Source organism: Hibiscus syriacus, unplaced genomic scaffold, assembly GCF_006381635.1.
Source record: "Hibiscus syriacus cultivar Baekdansim isolate YM2019G1 unplaced genomic scaffold, ASM638163v2 tig00110402_pilon, whole genome shotgun sequence".
In the NCBI taxonomy this organism is placed as follows: Eukaryota; Viridiplantae; Streptophyta; class Magnoliopsida; order Malvales; family Malvaceae; genus Hibiscus; species Hibiscus syriacus.
This window is the reverse complement of record NW_024062722.1, coordinates 78,346-99,493: the sequence shown is the minus strand read 5'-3', so window position 1 is coordinate 99,493 and position 21,148 is coordinate 78,346. Positions and strand designations below refer to the sequence as shown.

General features: G+C 37.0%; 4 protein-coding genes across 4 annotated transcripts; 3 read left to right on the top strand and 1 right to left on the bottom strand.

Annotated features, from left to right (window-relative positions):
• The first annotated feature begins 1,804 nt into the window (after positions 1 to 1,804).
• On the top strand, positions 1,805 to 3,856 carry LOC120123555 (ninja-family protein AFP3-like). The gene is made up of 2 exons (XM_039142405.1): positions 1,805 to 2,469; positions 3,335 to 3,856. The coding sequence occupies exons 1-2, from the start codon at positions 1,974 to 1,976 to the stop codon at positions 3,745 to 3,747; spliced, it is 909 nt and encodes a 302-aa protein (XP_038998336.1). The 5' UTR covers positions 1,805 to 1,973; the 3' UTR covers positions 3,748 to 3,856.
• Positions 3,857 to 5,655: 1,799 nt separating this feature from the next.
• Positions 5,656 to 9,434, bottom strand: LOC120123554 (LRR receptor-like serine/threonine-protein kinase RPK2). Its single transcript, XM_039142404.1, has one exon. It carries the CDS (start codon positions 9,320 to 9,322, stop codon positions 5,930 to 5,932), a length of 3,393 nt encoding a protein of 1,130 aa, XP_038998335.1. The 5' UTR covers positions 9,323 to 9,434; the 3' UTR covers positions 5,656 to 5,929.
• Positions 9,435 to 11,003: 1,569 nt separating this feature from the next.
• On the top strand, positions 11,004 to 12,832 carry LOC120123637 (pentatricopeptide repeat-containing protein At2g22070-like). Its single transcript, XM_039142484.1, has one exon. It carries the CDS (start codon positions 11,087 to 11,089, stop codon positions 12,812 to 12,814), a length of 1,728 nt encoding a protein of 575 aa, XP_038998415.1. The 5' UTR covers positions 11,004 to 11,086; the 3' UTR covers positions 12,815 to 12,832.
• A 1,740-nt stretch (positions 12,833 to 14,572) lies between these two features.
• On the top strand, positions 14,573 to 17,218 carry LOC120123553 (exocyst complex component EXO70E2-like). The gene is made up of 2 exons (XM_039142403.1): positions 14,573 to 14,665; positions 14,900 to 17,218. Exon 2 carries the CDS (start codon positions 15,034 to 15,036, stop codon positions 16,987 to 16,989), a length of 1,956 nt encoding a protein of 651 aa, XP_038998334.1. The 5' UTR covers positions 14,573 to 14,665; positions 14,900 to 15,033; the 3' UTR covers positions 16,990 to 17,218.
• The last annotated feature ends 3,930 nt before the right edge of the window (positions 17,219 to 21,148 follow it).

Below are 21,148 nucleotides of genomic sequence, written 5' to 3'. Positions count from 1 at the left end.
GAAATAAAAACTAAATTTTTTAACAACGAGTATTAAAATGAAACAAAATTTAAATTTATTTATTATTTAAAAAAATTAAAAGTTTAATGATGTGAACACACCGACACCAGATTCAGATACTATGCCACAAGGACCAATCACAAGATCTAAGGCTAAACAATTGTAACCCTATAGTATTTAGATACTAAAATATATCAAAACTAATAATTTATGTACTAAACTCATAATTTACCTATTAGTAATCTTATGATTTCAAATCCTTAACCTAAGTTATCTTATGACACGTTTCAGACAAAAACTTCAGAAAGAAGGAACGTACGATCGGAAATCTGCAACACGAACCCCGAGGTTGTCTATCCACGTGTCCTTTCCCCTTACTCGTTATCATCATTCATCATAAAAAAGGTCTTATCCTCTTATACTCCTTCTATTTTTACTATTTTTCATTTATGTCCATTTTCTTTGTTTCTTTTTGCATTGTACACCCTGTAAGCTTGTCTTTCATAAAATTTATATTATGTTACAAAAAAAAAGATTTTTAAGTTATGTTTTGTTTAATAACTTGAATGAAAAATAAAAAAGTTTTAATTTAAAAAAAAAGTTTAGACAGAGAGATTGTATAAACAATGATGAATCGAAGAGGAGATAAATAAATATGATCCTCTTAAAATTTCAAAATTTCATGTATTCTAAGTATTTTTTTTATATTTTTATTGATAATCCATTTTTGAGCCCTTAAAATTTTATAAATTCATACTTCAGTAAAATTTTAGGCATATATTATAAATAAAATCTAAAGTATATTTTTTTCATCTAAGTACTTAAAGTATTTTTTATTCAAAAAAGTACCTAAACTTATTTTTTTTGTCAAAAATAGGTCCCTAATACGTACATAAAATATTCAATTTTTTTTATCTAAATTCTTTTACTTAAAAAATTGACATGTGATATTAATTAAGTAATATTAAGGTGCTTAGATGAAAAAAAAAGAATATTTTAAGTACCTATTTTGACTAAAAAAATCTTTAGGTACCTATTTTATTAAAAAAAGATAAGTTTATATCTTTATTTTAACCAAAAAAATACTTTAGATACTTAAATAAAATATGATATACTTTAGGTATTATGAACATCCCTTTACTGAAGGACTCGAATACAAAGAAAAAAGGTTATGGGAAGTAAATGAAAATTATGAAAAGATAAAAAGGTAATGGCAGATATTTATCTTTTTTTCATTTGCTTTATCCAAAGACACGTGGCTTTAACAATGACAATCATCATAAATTTTCGACACGTGCCGACATCTGAGGTATTTTTTGTTCTTTTGTTCCAGAGTCTTGTTGGGAGCTCTTCATGTCCGACACGTGTCTTATTTGAATGACTTGCGTTTCAATGGCTTTATTGTCATTTTTAAAATGATTAAATTACAAGCGTGTTGACTCAATTTACTATCTCTCCTATTTTACTTCATATACTTTTAGTCTTTTTAATTTCGTCATTAAACTTAATAGATTGAATTTTTCTGGTCACTCAGTCATTTTCTCACTCACATAATTATAAATGAGATTTATTTAGATATAAAACGTGAAAATTTTGTTTTTTAAAACAACATCATTAGCTATTTAATGGCATAGTGACAAAAAAATCAATATATTAAATTCAGTATGAAAATTGAAAACTTTTAAAGTTTGATGATCTAAATAGGAGAGATTGTAAAGATTAGTGATAAACTTTGTAAATTACTCTTTTAGAATTTATCTTCACCTTTTCTCTTTTCCTCCATCGTTTTCCCTTCACTTTCCTCATTGTTCTTTTCTTCTCCGTTTGTTCGAATGGGAAGAAGAAAAAAAACTTTTGAGTTTGGGGTCAAAATGGAATCTTTGAAGCTTTGATTTCATTAATCAATCCTTTTTGTTTCCTTTTTTTTTCAAAACGATTTTATTTTTTGTTTCTTTTCTTTTTTTGGTTCTTCAATGGAAACAAAAGCTGGGGAAATTGGAAAGAAACGAGCCATGCAAATGGTGAATCTCCCGAGGTACGAAAATGGTGAAGAAGAGATTGAGTTGAGCTTAGGACTTTCAATGAACGGTCGTTTTGGGGTCGACCCAAGATCCAAGAAGCTCAGCAGATCATCTTCGATACCCGATTTCATCAACAACTCAACCGATGAACCTTCTTCTCCATCTCTGTTTCTCATGGCGGCTTGTGGTGGGTCACTTTCTAGGACATGTTCTTTGCCTGTCGAGACAGCGGAAGAGTGGAGAAGAAGGAAGGAGTTACAGTCTTCGTCGAGACTTGAAGCCAAGAGGAAGAGGTGTGAGAAACAGAAGAATTTGAGGGCTTTGAAAGATAGGAAAATGGAGGGTTTTGTTGTTGAAGAAGAAGAAGATAAGAGAGAAGAGGGTTCAATTGGATCCCATGGAAGTGGCTCATCTGGCTTATGTGAACTTGAAAGCCAACCCCCTCAAGGTCATCAATTCATTTTCTCCCATTTTTACATCTTGATTTTGATCCAATTAACATGTTTGAATTCATATTGGTCTAGATTTTGGTTGTTCTTTTAGATGCTAGCTTTCCATAAGATGAATGATCATGTTGCATTGCTGTTGAATTACATTTGTGCTTTAGCTGAGCCAAGGATACCCTAGCTTCGAGTTCGATCCGACGATAAACAACCGAGAACGATATCGGGACATTAGTTTGAGTTTATCTGTGTTATACAAGAGAAATCCATGAGACATGTTTTAGTATCCATTTTACTGGTGCATAGTTTAGCTACCAAGATGATAAGTAGCTCTAGGCTTGTGTCTGAAGTCTGTCGATACGCAGCTGACTTTCCGGTGTCGGATATGCCTAGTTTTTCGTCCTCCTAGGTGCAAGATCGACCGACTCGAGGATACCGGCATATGAATATCTATTGTTCATAGTTGAGGGGATGAAATGCAGCTATGATATCTTAATTTCATCTTCTAATGCCCCTTGGATACCTACATTTTCTAGTTGAGGGGATGAAGTAGTGCAGCTATGATATCTTAATTTCATCTGCTAATTCCCCTTGGATACCTACATTTTTCTAGTTGAGGGAATGAATTGCAGTTGTTTCGAACGAAAAACGGATCTCGGCAATTTTGTTATAATTCAGCTCTTCTGAAAATTGATAAATACGCAGGAAACGGGATGTTTATGCTGTGCGTTAACCTCTGGTAAGTTGTTGTTGATGACCTACAATGTCGAAACCATCTTGTATCAACGACACAGTTTGTCGTTTTCGTTTGTATCTCGATTTTTTTGCATTTAGCTTTGAACTCATAGATACATGGCCATCGAGTTACAGGAACTTATAAATGCCCTGGATCGGGAAGCCCTACCAGCGCACAATCTGCAATGCAGACCGAGCAGAAACCGAACATCATCCCTGGAAAGATCACAACTCAGAAATCCGAAAACCTAGCCGGAATTGCCGCAAAGAATCAACATAACCAACCCGCTGTCGATAAAAAGAGTGTCGAGCCAACCATAAGGAACATTATGGAAGATATGCCTTGTGTGTCGACAACAGGGGACGGCCCCAATGGGAAGAGAATAGAAGGGTTTCTATACAGATATAGAAAAGGTGACGAAGTGAGAATAGTATGTGTCTGCCATGGCAGCTTCCTTTCACCGGCCGAGTTCGTCAAGCATGCTGGCGGCGATGACGTCGAACATCCATTAAAGCATATAGTTGTTAGCCCCTCTTCTAAATACTGAAAGAAAGGATTCAATGGATGAATTTGCTGGCTTATTAACATTTCAGAATCTCTTTTTCTTTCATTTTCATCTGGAAATCTGGACTAGGGTTATTGACAATCTTATTAAATGAAAGCTTCTCTTTCAGAGATTATGATGGATATCATTTCCTAGTTGTTAGCCGAAATCTTGGTTTTTAAAGGCGTAAGACGCACCGAAGTGCAAAAGGTCCCTAGAGTCTAGGCGCAAAGCGTAGGCGGGCGCCTTTGTATGTGAGGCGCACTATTTATATTATATGTAAATATAATAAATAATTTTAATTTCAAAGTAAATTAATGAAATATCCTATTATTTTATTTAAGAAAATATATAAATTCTGATTTAGTTAATATTTTATATTTTTTATTATAAATAATAAGTTATACTGATTTTTTTAAAGTTAATATGAGTATATTAATGGCAAAATTTTCGAGATAATGTTCTGAAAGAAATTAATTCACGAGCTAATGCACTCCCAAGATTAATTGCTCAAATAAGGTGAAATTCACAGTGTTGGCCGTAGGTCGCTATGTCTTCCCGGCGACCTACAAGAGATTGCATGTTCCATGCACGTCCTAACATGCTGGGTATTCGAGGCCATCGATCGAGCCATCCGAAAGCATCCGAGGCCATCCGAGAGCATCCGAGGCCATCCGACCGAGGCCATCCGAACGAGCTATGCGAGGGCAACCGAGCGAGCTATGCGAGGGAATCTGAGGGAAACCGAGCGAGGGTAGGTCGTCGTCGCCATGCACTCCGGGCGACCTACCCTCGCTCGGTTGCCCTCGGATTCCCTCGCATAGCTCGCTCGGTTGCCCTCGGATGCCCTGGCATAGCTCGTTCGGATGGCCTCGGTCGGATGCTTTCGGATGCTCTCGGATGCTTTCGGATGGCCTCGGTCGGATGGCATCGGATGCCCAGCGTGTTGGGACGTGCATGGCACATGCAATCTCTTGTAGCTCGCCGGGAAGACATGGCGACCTACGACCAACACTGTGGATTTCATCTTATTTGAGCAATTAATCTTAGGAGTGCTTTATCTCGTGAATTAATTTTTTCCAGAACATTATCTCGAAAGTTTTGTCATATATTAATAAAAGTTTAAAAGAAAATATTAGCGTAAATAAATTTGTTTTGAAAAAAGAAAAGAGTGGGGAAAGTTTTGATGAGGTGTTGTCTACACAAATTAACAAAGAATAAAAAACAACGGGAGACACTTATCGAAAGGCGAGGGAAATCAGCGATAGGCGGTGGCATTATTCTATTTATATTTTAATTTCATTTTAAATTATATTAGAATATAACAACAACAACAAAATGAGGGATAGGCGGTGACATTATCCTATTTACTCTATCGATCTATTATTTTATAGGTTAACTTTATTTTTTTATTATTCGAGCAAAAGAACTATCTGGTTGGTGGTACTATCCTAGTTACGAAGGAAACTGAAAATAATTTTTCATCGGGAGAAGGTGGCAGAACAGAGCAAACAAAATAGAAGGAACAATCGAGGAGGAGAGAAGGAAAACTACTTGGTCGGTAGTGGCTGCTGCGAACGGCAGGTGAAGAAGAAAATCACGGTAGTGGAGAAGAGAGACGTGCAATGGAGAAAAAATATTAGGGATTATGTTTGACGATTGTATTGTATCGTGACTTTTTGTATCTCGCCTCACCTCAACCCAGGCGGGCACCATCTTCAGCGCTTGACTACGCCTCGCGCCTAGGCGCGTCTTTTAAAACCAAAACCGAAATACCACTCCCAGAATATGATATTAAAATTTAAACAAATACGAATCAAATATAAACACTTCAAAAGAATATCAGACACAATCATATTCGTTCAAGCTCCGGACACATCACCCGCCACCGCCAGAATGTGTGTAATATAAATGAGCTATTCTATTCTATTATTAGAAATCAAATGAAACTTACAAGTTTAGAACTTGGACTAAGAAGAAAAATATATGTACTCATCAGCAGTCATCAGTGAACCCCTTTCATCCGCGTAATAGCATCGAAAAATTGGGGTAAAACTGTATTAAAATTTACAAATGGGCAATACCTACACAGTTTAGAACTCTACCTAACCTAAGGATCGATCGAGCCGTGGGGCTTACCTCCTACGAGCACTGTGTTAATCGACACAAGTTTTTTAACATGAACCTAACAGGATGGTGGCTCAAGTTGCTTCAGCCGTCGTACTACTTGATTCATCGTAGGTCTAGTCGAGAGAGAATCGACGGTACACACGACCGCCAAGTGCAGAACTTCTACCAAGTCATTTTGGGAACCTGCATCCCATAAACCTGCTGTGAAGAACTCCTTGGCCTGGCCTTGTCTTAAGAGCATGCAGGACCATTGAACGATGTTGAAACCGTTTCCGTACTGAGAAAATGAGGGATCTAAAGCTTTCTTATCAGAGAGCAACTCAAGAAGAACCACCCCGTAACTGTAAACATCGGCCTTATCAGAAACACGGCAAGTCATTGCATATTCGGGAGCAACATACCCGAAAGTTCCAGCAACACCAGTGGTAGCATGGGTTTCTGAAGTTCCCAAAAGTCTGGCCAAACCAAAGTCCGATAAATAAGCATTGTAATCATTGTCCAACAAGATATTGCTCGGTTTGACATCACGATGGAGGATTCGCGGAACACATATATCGTGTAGGTAGGCAAGAGCACGGGCTATGTCCAAAGCAATCTTGTGAAGTACCCTCCAATCCACAGCTCTCGTGGACCTCTCCTGAATAAACTTTTCCAAGTTACCGCCGGGCAAATAATTGTATATAAGGATCGTCTCCGTTTCACTGGCATGGTAACCAATTAAAGTGACAAGATTCGGGTGGCGCAACCTCCCGAGGATTTTAATTTCAGCATCAAACTGTTGGAAGCCTTGCAACCGTCCGATAGCAAGCCGCTTTATTGCCACTAAAACTCCAGGCGAGATCTCAGCTTTATAAGTTGACCCAAAGCCTCCATTTCCAATACAGTTGCTAGCATTGAAATTCCCAGTGGCCTGCACAACAATGTCGAATGTCAAAGGGACCTCAATCTCGGTGAAAATAGTCACTTCTTTTTTGGTGGTGCTGATCTTGGATCTTGAATTCCATTTCCTCGTAAAAAGGAACAAAATAACAAGTGCCAGAAGAACGGAAACAATAACTGAAGCGGATGTTATGGACGCTATCTCAATGGAACGGAAACCATTAGTTATATTCTTTCGAGTTGCAGGTTCTGGTGAAGATGCAACGTTATTTTGTGAATCACCCGCTCTTGCTTGGTCCGAAGATGGAATTAAGGAATATGAACGGCAAGGCTGTAGAAGAGGGTTTCCGAAAAGACCGCTGCATTTCATCAAATTATTGCTCGATGGCAGTGGCCCGGACAAATTATTGAAGGACACGTTGAAAGAAGAAAGCATAGTCGCATTTGCTAAACCAGAGGGAATTTTCCCGGAGAGTTTGTTGTTGTTGAGCAAAAGAACTGTCATGTTTCTCAAGTTAGCCAGACTTTCAGGAATTTCACCAGAAAGAGAATTTGACGACAGCTCCAGCTTTTCTAAAGATCGCAACTGCCCGAGTGTGGAAGGAATGGATCTGGTCAGATTGTTACCGGACAAAGAAAGAAACCTGAGATCCTCCATCTGCCCGAAACTGCTCGGAATCTGGCCTTGTAACAGGTTCCAGCTCAAATTAAGAGAAACAAGTGAAACCAAGTCTCCAATGCTCGGGGGAACCAGCTCAGTTATTTGATTCATAGACACATCCAGAAACTTGAGAGATTTGCAAAGTTTACTGATTTCATCAGGAATCCGACCAGAAACTCGGTTGTAGCTGACATTTACAAACAGTGCACCCAATCCATTGCAGTTCTCAAGCAAATTTCCAGGAAATGGTCCACTTAGAATGTTTTCTCCGGCATAAAATGCATAAGAAATGTGTTTGTCCAATCTCTGTGGCGCGATAGGCATTGACACGACACTGCCAGAGAAGTTGTTAGCTCTGAAGTTGTGAAACACAGCAGGACCAGCCTCTCCGCCGAGAAATCCTCTAGATGTTCCGGCATGAACTTTACTAGCCAGAAATGATAAATACGCGGACGTTGGGTTGAAGGGTTCAGAGGAATATGAATTTGAGGTAAGAACATCAGGGCATCCCTGGTTTTCGAATCTTGGGATATAACCCGACAAGGAATTTTCACTGACGTCGAAGACACTCATACAAGGAACTGCAAGTTTCTCAACAAGCTCTCCGGTAAGGCGCTTATTTGAGCTTAAGTCAAGGTACCTCATCTTCTTGCAGACAGCAAGACCAATCAGAATTTTCCCGGAAAAAAAATTCTGCGCCAAATTTACCATCTCCAAGCTATCACAAGAACCCCAATCACTTGGCAAGTTTCCCTCCAGCGTTGCTCTAGGAGCCCATAATACCCTCAGCTTTGAAAGCTTTGTAATTTCATCTGGAATCCCACCTTGATAAAAATTAAAATCGTCGTTTACATAGTTTGCATCCTCTTTAATCATGGCAAGGTTATCGTACGGGTTCAACATGTTTGAAAGCACAAGCACAGTCAAAGCAGAACAATTCCCGAGCTCAACAGGTATCGGACCACTCAAACTATTCCTCGAAACATCCAACACTTCCAGATTCTGAAGCTGACCAATTTCGTCCGGAATGCCTTCCTCAAACATATTGGTATATAACAACAACGACCTCAACTGATTACACTTCCCCAAACTAGCGGGAATCGGTCCGACAAAGTAGTTCCCCGACAAATCCAAATGCTCAAGCCTACAATCATCACCAATATCAGCCGGCAATGGCCCCCCTAACCACGTAAACGACAAATAAACACCTCTAAACCTCCCGACAAATGCAGGAACGGTTCCGTTCACAAGAGTACCGGCCAAGTTCAACATTTCTATTCGCTTCAAACTCGAAAGCCAACCAGGTATCCCTCCACTAATACTATTAAACCCCAAATTAAGAACTCTCAAATTCTTTAACCCTGAAACGGCGACGGGTATCTTCCCGGATAACAAACTGTTCTCTAAATCAAGCACTTCCAATTTCTCCAAACCCCAAACTCCAGAAGGAATTTCACCATGAAACCTATGGAAGGGGAGTGATAAAACCCTAAGTTCATTCAATTTCCCAATGGAATTCGACAAACTTCCAAACAAACTCCATTTACTTCCCCCACAGTTCCTTCTAATACCAAAACCATAAAGCGGAAATGAACTGAAATCAGAACAAGAAAATGAAGCAGAAACAGCTGAATTGTTGAGACTAATACCTTTTGGACCGTTCCCAAAACCAGTTATGTTAAGAGACAGAACCTTGGAATTCTTATCACACGTAACACCAGACCATGAACAGTGATGGGAATTCTCGGACCAAGTGGATAAAAGCCCCGAAGGATCCGAGACAGACTCCTTAAACTCAAGAAGAACAGCATTGTCCGAAGAATCATCACCCAAAACGACGCAGCTTAATACGCCGAAGAGTAGGAGAAATGGCTGCCACTCCATAGCTGAAGCTGAAAACCAACCCATCTTTCTAAATGAAGTTCAAAGGATACTCCAAAGTGGCTTCTTTTTTAGGGGTTTTCAACAATAATTTGAAGATGCAAATCTGGGTTTTTTGTCCTTTTAAAACCCTAACCCTAATTTTTCGGGTTGTTTGGGGAGAGTGAAAATTCAGCACTGACTGAAGCCTTTACTTCCTTTTTCTTCCTGATTTCGTCTCTCTGTTTTCCAGAAGTTTCTTTTGTTTTAGTCATGGGAAAATTATAGAGAGGATACAAAACTTTTTTTATTTTAGTAAATGTCCCGAACTTTAATTAAAATTTCGATTCAGTCCTAATCTTTTGCATTAACCCATTAGAAAGTGTCCTTTTTGTGACATAATATATAAAAATCTTCTTAAATACATATTTAATTTTACTGTTTATTTTGAATTATGAAATTATATGTTTTTAGAAGAAAAAATATTTTTCTATACAGTACCAATATGATCCATGGTGATGGATGATTGAACCATCAATAATTTTTATTTTGTATATTTAAAATATTTATGGTTTAATCTACACTTAGATATAAATAATATATTAAATAGGGTAAACCACATCAGATACCATGAAACTTTAGGCGTTGTAACGTTTATACCACTGAACTTTTAATTTTTTCAATTATAATATTGAACTTTGATTTTCGTTACAATTATACCACTGAACCGTTAAATCGTTAACGGCATGATGATGAGGTTGACGACTATCAACGTGGCTGAAAACTACCAACATAGACAACTCACCAAAATGACGTAGTTTTGATCCGGCTATTAATGATTTAACGGCCCAGTGGTATAATTGAAACGAAAATCAAAGTTCAGTGTTATAATTAGCAAAATTGAAAGTTAAGTGATATAAATGATATAACGCCTAAAGTTCGATAGTATCTAGTGTAGTTTACCCTATTAAATAATATAACACAACATGAATACATAAATGTGACAAAATTCATATATAAATAATATATTAAATTTTAAATGAGGAATACACAAGTAATTGAAAAATGGTCAAGGACCAAAAATAGGTTTATCTTATTGTTAATAAATAAAGTTAACTTTAGTATAAAGTATTAATTATTGGAATCAATAAACCAAGAAAAGAAAAGAGGACTATAAAGGGAATATACCAAAAGCTTAAGAGCACATATGTTAATTGCATTTAGTACCTAAACTAAAATTTCAATTTATTTCAAAACTATAATTATCGTTTAGTTTTCATTTTATTTTAGTACCCTGCTATTAAAAATTTAACGCGTTTAATACTTAAATTATTAATTTTGGTTCGTTTTAGTAAATAAACTTTCATTTTTTCCCAAAACTTAACGTTAAACAGGTACTAAAATGAAACAAAAATTAAAGTTTTTAACGATAAAATATTAAGATGAAATAAAAATTAAACTTTAGGTATAATTTTTGAAAAGATCTAAAATTTATGTAATAAAACAAACTAAAATTTATAATTTAAATAATAATCACTAGTTTACTCATTAGAAAATTCCATGCTACTTATCTTCGAAACCTAAATTTTGTGCTAAAACAGCATATATCATCTTCTTCCTCAAGATTTTGAACTTATTTCACCTAAGAGAAAATGCCTAGCTTTGCAGGCAATGATTTTTCAATGGAGAAAAAGCTTTTCATCAATGGTTTCCCCATTTAAGGTTATCTTTTAATCTGTGACTGTACTTTTCAAAAATCTTCATGAATTTCAGAAGCTAGAAGAAACTCCCAACAACAAAAAGAAAACAACAATGAAAGAAGGTTTGGGTCTTGATTATTTTTTCACATTTCTCATCTCAAAAGCCATTAAAAGCAAGAACTTGAGTCTAGGCTTGCTTTTACATTCACAGTTCATCAAAAAGGCTCTGACTCTTAGACCCTTTATAACCAACCATCTTATAGCCATGTACTCAAAATTCAATGAAACAAAAAGTGCCCAAAGGGCTTTTGATGAACTTGTGGTGAAAAACAGCTATTCTTGGAACATTCTTATCTCTGGGTATGTGCAACGTGGCCACTTTGATAGGGCTTGCAAGTTGTTCGATCAAATGCCGAGTAGAAACCTTGTTAGTTATAATTCACTGATTTATGGGTTTTCCCAGCACGGGTTTTACAAGGAATCAGTACTCATGTTCCTGAAAATGCTAAAGGATTGTATGGTTATTGATAGTTGTACGGTTGTTGGTATTGTTGGTGCTTGTGCTAGATTAGGTGCTCTAAGATTTTTATGTCAAGTTCATGGTTTTATGATTGTTTTTGGTTTGGATATGAATTTGATTGTTTACAATGCTTTGATTGATGCTTATGGGAAATGTGGGGAAGTGGATTGTGCTTATAGGATTTTCAATCGAATGAGCGAAAGGGATGTGGTTTCATGGGCTTCTATGGTGGTTGCTTATGCTAAAGCGTCCCGATTGGAGGATGCTTTTCGTGTATTTAAGGAAACGCCGATTAAGAATACATTATCTTGGACTGGTTTAATCGCTGGTTTTGCTCAAAATAGTTGTGGAAATGAGGCGTTGGATCTTTTTCGGCAGATGTTGGAGGAAGGAGTGCAGCCTAATGCTTACACATTTGTTGCCGTTTTAAGTGCTTGTGCAGATTTAGCACTTATTGAGAGAGGTAAACAGATCCATGCGCACATAGTTAGAGTTGGCAGCAGAGGTGATTTGTTGAACCTATTTGTATTTAATGCTTTAATCGACATGTACTGCAAGTGCGGAAACATGAACTCGGCTAAATTACTGTTTGAGAGGATACATGAGAAGGATGTTGTTTCATGGAACTCATTAATAACCGGGTTTGCTCAAAATGGGCATGGAGAGGACTCGCTTAATGTGTTCAGAATGATGATAGAGGAAAACGTAAGGCCCAATCACAGAACATTTATCGGGGCATTATCTGCTTGTTGTCATGCAGGTCTAATCTCTGAAGGAATGAGGATTTTAGAGTTAATGGAAAAGTATTTCGGTGTGACCCCTAGGTCTGATCATTATGCAATCTTGATCGATTTGCTTGGAAGGAAAAACAAGCTTGAGGAGGCCATGAATATGATTAAGAGAACTCCTAATGGAACGAATTGTGTTGGCATGTGGGGTTCACTTTTAGGTGCTTGTCGTGTCCATGGTAACTTAGGTTTTGCTAGGCAGGCAGCGGAGGCTCTGTTTGAACTGGAACCAAAGAATGCTGCCAGATATGTAATGTTATCGAATATCTATGCGACAGCTAGAAGATGGGATGATTCCCGAGCAGTGAAAAGGCTCATGGAGGAGAGAGGTCTAAGAAAAGAAGCTGCTTATAGTTGGATTGAGGTTAGGAATGTACGACATGAGTTTGTGGTGAAAGATGAGGGCCATTCTCAGATTGAAAAGATACACGAATTGATCATCGTGCTAGTAGATCATATGAAGGATGTTGGATACGGACCCCTGAGAGATGGTTCCTTGTTTCCTGATGAAGATGAAACTATTTGCTGCTAACTGCCCTCGAGCTACCCATTGCGTCCTTGACGCCTTTCTTCTTTATGCAAATCCCAAAATTTTGGTTTGGGGCATGCCTCCTACAGAGATTCTGAATAACCTGTGTGACTCGTGAGTGTAGCATGAAGAGGAAGCATCCGAAACTCTTAAAAACTTCGCCTTATTACCTCTTCTTTCTTTTCGGTCTTCGGGTGTCTTTACTCGGTTTATTTTTCATCAGATTTTTGCATCCAGGAGGAGACTGGCAGAACAGAAACCCATGCATGATCTACTAGGACCTGGACAAGATGAGAAGTTTGTCTCTAAAGAAGGCTCGGAAGCTAAGATAAAGGGGTGGCTCGAAAGTTGGCCCGGTAAGACCCTTCCACCGGACCCTGCAAGATTTGTGACCGTCGATGATGTGAACTCGAAACAGATGAAGATTTTGGTTCGATTCAGTGGTAAGAAAGTTTGATCGGAGTGAGGCGAGCTGTCACAAGTCTTGACAGCAGCGCTAAATACAGAGCTACCCATCTTCAAGCACTTGCTTAAGCTTTTTTCATGGATGCCATGGCATAATAGAAGCTTAGTGACAACATTAATTGCATGTTTATTGAATCTACGGTTTACTCTATTTAATTCATACAATCATTTTTAAGAGATGAATTTGCCATGTTTGGCTTAGATTGATAAAAGGGCCAATATAGGATGGAACTATGGGCAAGAACTTAGGGCTGTAAATGAATAGAGCGTTCGACGAACTGTTCGTGAAGCATTCTTATACAACAACAACAACAAAACCCTATTCCCATATGTAATGTGATAAGGGAGAGGTAGGGTAGTAGGCTGCTCCAACTCTAAGTTGAGAGCAACTTCCGTGGAAAACCTTCGGCAATTAGAAAATTAAAGCATTCTTATAATGTTCGTTTATTAAACTAAATAAACGAGTATGAACAACATTTTTTTATGTTCATTTATGTTTGTGTTTATTTATTTATTTTTGTTAAAGGAAAATGGTAAAATTACGTGATTAATCCCTAAGATTTTTAAGATTTATAGTTTGAACTCTAATGTTCACTTTGTCTTCAATTTAATCCCTATTTTCACTAATATTTAAAATGTAAAAAATAAAAAGAAAAAGAGAACTGAATAAATAAGTTGATAAATGAACCACTAAATGAGCTTTTAAATTAGTTTTTTCGTGGACAGTAATAAGTCGAAACACATCTATATTTGTGTTCGTCCATTTTTAAAACCATGCTAAATGTTTAGTTTTCATTTCATTTCAATACCTCGTCGTTAAAAACTTAACGAGTCTAGTACCTTAACTATAAGTTTTGGTCCGTTTTAGTACTTAAATTTTCAGCTTTTTCAACACTTAACGTTAAAATTAGAACAGATGTACTAAAATAAAACAAAAACTAAAGTTTTTAACGGTTGAGTATTAAAATGAAACAAAAAACTTAACTTTAGGTATGGTTTTGAAAAAAAATTAAAAATTTAGGTACTAAAAGATGAAAACCAATAGTTGAAGTACTAAACGTATAATTTACCTAAAATTTTATTTCTACTCATTTATTTTAAATGAACGATATCCAAACATTCCACGAACAGTTCAATAAACAATCTATTTATTTACACCTCTAGATTTATTTATCAAAGAAAAGGAATTAAGGGTACAATTGAAAAGAAGGCCAACGTTAAAGGTCTTTTTTAACATAATACCAATTTCTTGCGCGTGGACAAAACTAGTGGAAGCCACAAAACGTGGGGAAGTTGCAAATCTCCCACAAACAGATGCAAAAAGCTGCTAAGTAAAGCTTCGATTCCCTTCAATGAAAGCCTACCCAGACAAAATCTCCCAGTTTTCAGGTTAGTCTCTTCCTTTTTGTACTTTCCGTCCACTCAAATGGCTTTATTCTCTTTCGTCTTGTCCTGCTACAGCAAGAGCTTTCTTTCTTCTTTTGATGGCGGCTTCGTGTTTGAATCTTGTGTTTTTGTTGTGATCTGGGTCTCTAAAAATCTGGGTTTCTTGTATGTTTTCTTGTTTTGATCTTTTACGTGTTGATCACTTTCTTTTAATTTTCCATTTTTATCTATTTCTAGATTGAATTAGCTGGAACTTCTGAATAGCATTGGATTTTTCAAGCGGATGGTAGTTTAGAACTGGGGTTTACGAGGCAATTTTGGGGTTTCTGAATCAGGGCAAGTTTAGGGTTTCTTCCGGGGGTTGAACTTCCATGGGGGATTATGAACCAGTGGCTCCACAATTAGAAGGGGAGGAAAATTTGATTGCTGCTGCAGAACATATAGTGAGAGCATTGGGATCGAACAAGAATCTCACGAAAGATGTGAAGAAGATATTAGCAGATCTCGGTAGTCAATTATCGAATATGGCTACAATTGAGGATGAAGTTGTTGAGGGTGTAGAATCTGGGATCGAAGAACAGTTGAGAGTTGTCGAGGAAAAGATTATGAGTTGGGAGAGTGACGAGTCCATGATTTTTTATTCGGGCTCCAATGATGCTTCGGAGTATCTGAATGCCACCGATGAAGCTCGGAAATTGATCGACGAATTGGAGAGTCGGTGCTCGAGTGGCAAAGACGAGAGAGAGTTGTTGCGTAGGGCTCATGATGTTCTTCAGTTGGCGATGCAGAGGCTTGAGGAAGAGTTTAAGCACTTGCTTGTTCAGCATAGGCAACCGTTTGAGCCCGAGCACATGTCGTTTCGGTCGAGTGAGGATGATAGTGTCGATGTGGGGTCGCTGGTTTCGTTCGGGGATGACTCTTTTGAGGAGTCGGCAGGCAGATATAGCATCGGCCGAACATCGGAGGACTGTATCATTGACTTGGTTCATCCTGATGTGATTCATGATCTTAAATGCATTGCCAATTCGATGTTCATGTCAAGCTATGATCACGAGTGTCGACAGGCGTATGTCATTGTTCGAAAGGATGCATTGGATGAGTGCCTTTTTGATCTTGAAATCGAGAAACTGAGCATTGAAGATGTGCTGAAGATGGACTGGGGTACCTTGAATTCGAAAATCAAGAGATGGGTTCGAGCTATGAAGATATTTGTCCGGCCATTTCTCGTCAGCGAGAAATGGCTCTGTGACCAGATCTTTTTGGAGCTCGGATCGGCTAGTTCAGTTTGTTTTGTTGAGGCGGCAAAGGCTCCAATGCTGCAGCTTCTGAATTTTGCTGAGGCCATCTCTATCAGCTCTCATCAACCGGAAAAGCTAGTTCGATTTTTAGACGTGTATGAGGTGCTTGCAGATCTTCTTTCGGACATTGATGCATTGTTTTCGGATGAAGCTGGTTCTTGCATTAGAATCGAGTACCATGAGGTTTTGAAGAGATTGGCTGATTCCGTAAGGGTGACGTTTCTCGAATTCAAGAACGCTGTCGCATCGAACACTTCGGCAAACCCTTTTGCAGGAGGAGGAAATCACCCCCTGACCAGATATGTTATGAATTACATAAGGCTTCTTGTAGACTACAAAGATACCCTAAATTTACTCCTCAAGAATGACGACGGAGAAACGGCCAGGTCACCCTCTCCGGACTCGAGTCATGCTACGGAGGAAGAAAGTACGAGTAATGATTCTTCCGCCTGTCTTTCTCCAATGGCACTACATTTGCAATCACTCACTTCGGTCCTAGAAGCGAACCTCCAAGAGAAATCCAAATTATACGGGGATGCTTCATTGCAGCACTTCTTTTTGATGAACAACATCCATTACATGGTTCAAAAGGTTAAAAATTCGGAACTCCAGGCTATATTCGGAGACAAGTGGATCCGAAAGCACAACTGGAAATTCCAGCAGCACGCGATGGACTACGAGAGAGCGACCTGGAGTACCATTCTCCCGTTACTGAAAGACGAAAGCAATTCCAGCAACAGCTCGATCTCGAGGACGCTTCTCAAGGAGAGATTGAGGAGCTTTTATGTTGCTTTCGAAGACGTGTATAAAACACAGACGGCATGGGTTATCCCGGACCTTCATCTCCGAGAAGATTTACGGATTTCAACGTCCCTGAAAGTGATCCAGGCATATCGGACATTTGTCGGAAGACAAATGCAGCACATTGGTGAGAAGCACATCAGGTACAATGCTGAAGATCTGCAGGATTACTTGTTGGATCTCTTTGAGGGATCTCAAAAATCATTGCATAATCCTCATAGGAGGTGAAAACCTATGTTACTCGGATTCGGCTGTCCGTGTTAGACAGATGTGATCGGAAAACGTGTGTTACTCGAACTCGAATGTGGTTATCTAATGCAGGTTTCCTTGGAGGTCACGTTTCCATATCGGACGATGATGATCGGAACATAGTAAGTGAAATTTATGATAGCAAAGTAGCTATATGTATACACGTTTGTAATCTTTTACGTATGAAGAACATTTGTGTTGTATTTTTTGGATAAACCACGCATTTAGTACTCTAACTATCAATTTTGGTCTGTTGTAGTATCTAAATTTTCAATTTTTTCAAAATCATGCCTAACGTTTAGTTTTTGTTTCATTTTAATATCCGTCATTAAAAACTTCACGCTTTTAGAATCTAAACTATCCGTTTTGATCTGTTTTAGTACATAAACTTTCATTTTTTTAATTTAACGTTAAATTACGAAAGGATACTAAAATGAACTAAAAATTAAACTTTAGATATGGTTTTAAAAGAATTAAAAGTTTAGGTATTAAAATGGATCAAAATTAATAGTTTAGATACTAAACGCATAATTTATCCTAATTTTTTTTAACATGAGATTAATATATTATAAGGTAAATTATACCTTTAGTATTTCAATTAGAGAAAATAACCTCAGTGACCAAAAATGTCTTATAATATACGATTTTAATCAACTTTTTTTGGATTTGCCAAAATGACTAACTAAATCGCAATGCGATCGATAATTCGCAACGCGATCTCCGATATCGCAAATTAGTTTCCAGATTCGCAACGCGAACTTCGACTATTGCATTGCGATAGTCCAAGTTCGCGTTGTGATTTATTCTAAATTCGTTGCGATTTATTCCAAATTCATTGCGATAGTCCAAGTTCGCGTTGCGATTTATTCCAAGTTCATTGCGATAGTCGAAGTTCGCGTTGCGATTTATTCCAAATTCGTTGCGATTTATTCCAAATTCGTTGCGATAGTCCAACTTCGCGTTACGATTTATTCAAATTCGTTGCGATAGTCCAAAATCGCAACGACGGTATTGCATTTGTTTCTTAAGAATTTTCTCTAAAAATATAGTATTCGCGCGGACGTGTCGAAGACACGTATTACCACGACCACGAGACGAGACGGGACGGCGGCGACGCGCGAGAGTCTCCCTTGTTCTCTATCACTCAACAAGGAAGTGGGAAAGCCAAGCCTTAAATACCATTCCCAATAATGTTTCCAATACTATGTGAGATTGAGCATTACCAACACTTGTTCTCAATACTATGTGGGATTGAGCCTTAAATAGTGATATTATTTTTTAATGTTTTGCTTAAAATTGCAATAATCGCGATTGATTGTAGATTGACTTTTAATTATGACATGTTTAATCGTATAATACTAATGCAATTGGTTGCTGATTCAGTTGTTTTAAGGTGTATGATTGTTAATTGTTTCCTGAATAATCACATTGTATTGGAAACAAGTGTTGGTAATGCTCAATCCCACATAGTATTGGAAACACTATTGGGAATGGTATTTAAGGCTAGGCTTTCCCACTTCCTTGTTGAGTGATAGAGAACAAGGGAGACTCTCGCGCGCCGCCGCCGTCCGTCTTGTCTCGGGTCGTGGTCGTGGTCGTGGTCGTGGTCGTGGTCGTGGTAATACGTGTCTTCGACACGTCCGCGCAAATACTATATTTTTAGAGAAAATTCTTAAGAAACAAATGTAATACCACCAGTCGTTGCGATTTTGGACTATCGCAACGAATTTGGAATACATCGCAACGCGAACTTCGACTATCGCAACGAATTTGGAATAAATCGCAACGCGAACTTCGACTACCGCAACGAATTTGGAAAATCGCAACGCGAACTTCGACTATCGCAACACGAACTTGGAATATCGCAATGCGAATATGTAAATCGCAATGCGATAGTCGAATTTGAAAAATCACAACGCAAACTTCGACTATTGCAACGCGAACTTGGACTATCGCGTTGCAGATCTGGAAACTGATTTGCGATACCGGAGATCGCGTTGCGAATTATCGATCGCATTACGATTTAGTTGGTCATTTTGACAAATCCAAAAAAAATTTGGTTAAAATCGTATATTATAAGGCATTTTTTGTCATTGAGGTTATTTTCTCTTTCAATTATTTATTTTTTCTGCTTTAGTCTAACCGAATATATTTACAGTGCTACAGTAGAGACCAACGTTAGGATTCTTTATGCGTTTAATAAATTTCATGTAAATATTTATAAAAAAATCACTAATAAAAAACAAGCAAGAACTTAACTACAATTTTTAGATTTGGAAGGGTTTAATTGAAGCATATAGTTTTATTAAAATTTTCAAAATTGGGAAAAAATATTATGAAATTAATCATTTCAAAAAAAAATACTCCCTCTCTCTCACACACATTTTAAAAAAAAATTAATTTACTCAATTTTAAAATTAACTAGGACTTAAAAGGTGTTTTAAATTAAAATATTTAAGCTAACTAGAGTGGACATGTGCCCATCTTAAAATCTTAATTTTCTTTGGTTAATTATTTATTTTATTAATAGTGCTTAACGAGTTTCGACTCTATTTGATAGGGTCGAATTTTAAAAAAATTGAATTCAGGTTGGGCCGGATTGAATTTTTAAGGGGTGAGGTCAGGCGGGTCGGGTGGAGGATGGAGGGTGAAAAAAACTGACACTCGACCCAGAGATAATAATGTAATTTCTTAAAAAATTATTATTATTTTAATTAAATCATTATTTTATACTGAGTCGGGTCGGCTCGGATTTATACTCTAAAAATTTGGGTCAGAGTCGGAGTTGGAGTCAGAGTCAGGTGGAGGATATATATATATATATATATATATATATATATATATATATTCAAGTTGAGTCGGGTTGAATGGAGAATATATAATTTTCGAGTCGGGTTCGAGTAGATGATACATATTTACTTTTCAAATGCATAAAGATTAAAATGTCTCTTTTTATAGTGGAATGATTAAAATAATTTTTTTTATGTAATATAGGGACTTATTAAAAGTTTGGAAAAATTACAAATTTCATCGTTGAATTTTGTTCTCTCTCTTATTTTGTTCATTGAACTTTCAAAATTTTCATTTTCTTCACTGAATTTAATACATTGAGTTTTTTTAGTCATTGTACTCTATTCTATCTTCTATTTTTGTCCGTCCACCCTTAAATAGTTAACGGAGTTAAAAGCGACATAGTTTTCAAAAAAAATAAAATTCTCATTAAAATGATGTCGTTTTACATTTATATAACAACTCATTTTAACGTTGTTAACTATTTAACAACTCATTTTAACGTTGTTAACTATTTAACGACCAAGTGGCAAAAAAAGCCAATGTTTTCGGTTTTTTGGTTGTATTTTCATTTATATTTTTTCTAAGCGTTGATTTGACATCGCCACAACTGATCAAGGTGACGCTTATTTGATATCTTCTAATCTTCTTGCTTTGGACCCTCGGATTGACTTGGATATCCGATTTGCGTTCGTGGATAACTTTTCACGTCGCTCGAGTCTGATTTGCAATTTGTCGGTGGTCTCTTAATAGCTTGATCCCCTTTTGTGGTTCGTTTGCCAAAGCAATCAAATCATTTTGTATCTATCTTTGTTTGAGTTTCTTGGTTAGATTTATTTTTTTCTTGTATGGTACACATGTGGTCTTAAGTTGCTAATTTTATTTTAATAATTATAAGAAATTTTCTTAATTATTTGCTTAATTTACGATTGTGATTGTAAATTTTTATTGTAATTTGATATATTTCTTATTTTGAATAAAATTAATTGCTTATTTCAAAAAACAAAATAGAACCTAAAAGTACAGGTATTGTGTTACCTTAAGGGGGTGTTTGGATGGGGGAATGTGGGATTCCCATGGGAATGGAATCCACATTCCCCTGTTTGGTTAGCCCGGGAATCCTATTCCCGGTAATGTAAGATTACCAATAGTGGATTTTTTCGGGTATATTACCGGGAATGTCATTACCTCCCTTTCCTTAGGTATTGTTGGATTACCGGCGTTTTGGACTAAAATGCCCTTAAATTTTTATTTTTTTTCAAAAATATATTTATTCTGTCATCGAATAATAAAATTTTTACGAAGGTTAAATTACAAATTTATCCTTAAATTATTTTAGATTTACAAA

Bases quoted from the DNA above. Each gene is read 5' to 3' on its own strand.
- LOC120123555 (XM_039142405.1), top strand. From the start codon at position 1,974: ATGGAAACAAAAGCTGGGGAAATTGGAAAGAAACGAGCCATGCAAATG. The intron at 2,470-3,334 runs GTCATCAATTCA...ATCGAGTTACAG, and splicing joins TGAAAGCCAACCCCCTCAAG to GAACTTATAAATGCCCTGGA.
- LOC120123554 (XM_039142404.1), bottom strand. From the start codon at position 9,322: ATGGGTTGGTTTTCAGCTTCAGCTATGGAGTGGCAGCCATTTCTCCTA.
- LOC120123637 (XM_039142484.1), top strand. From the start codon at position 11,087: ATGAAAGAAGGTTTGGGTCTTGATTATTTTTTCACATTTCTCATCTCA.
- LOC120123553 (XM_039142403.1), top strand. From the start codon at position 15,034: ATGGGGGATTATGAACCAGTGGCTCCACAATTAGAAGGGGAGGAAAAT.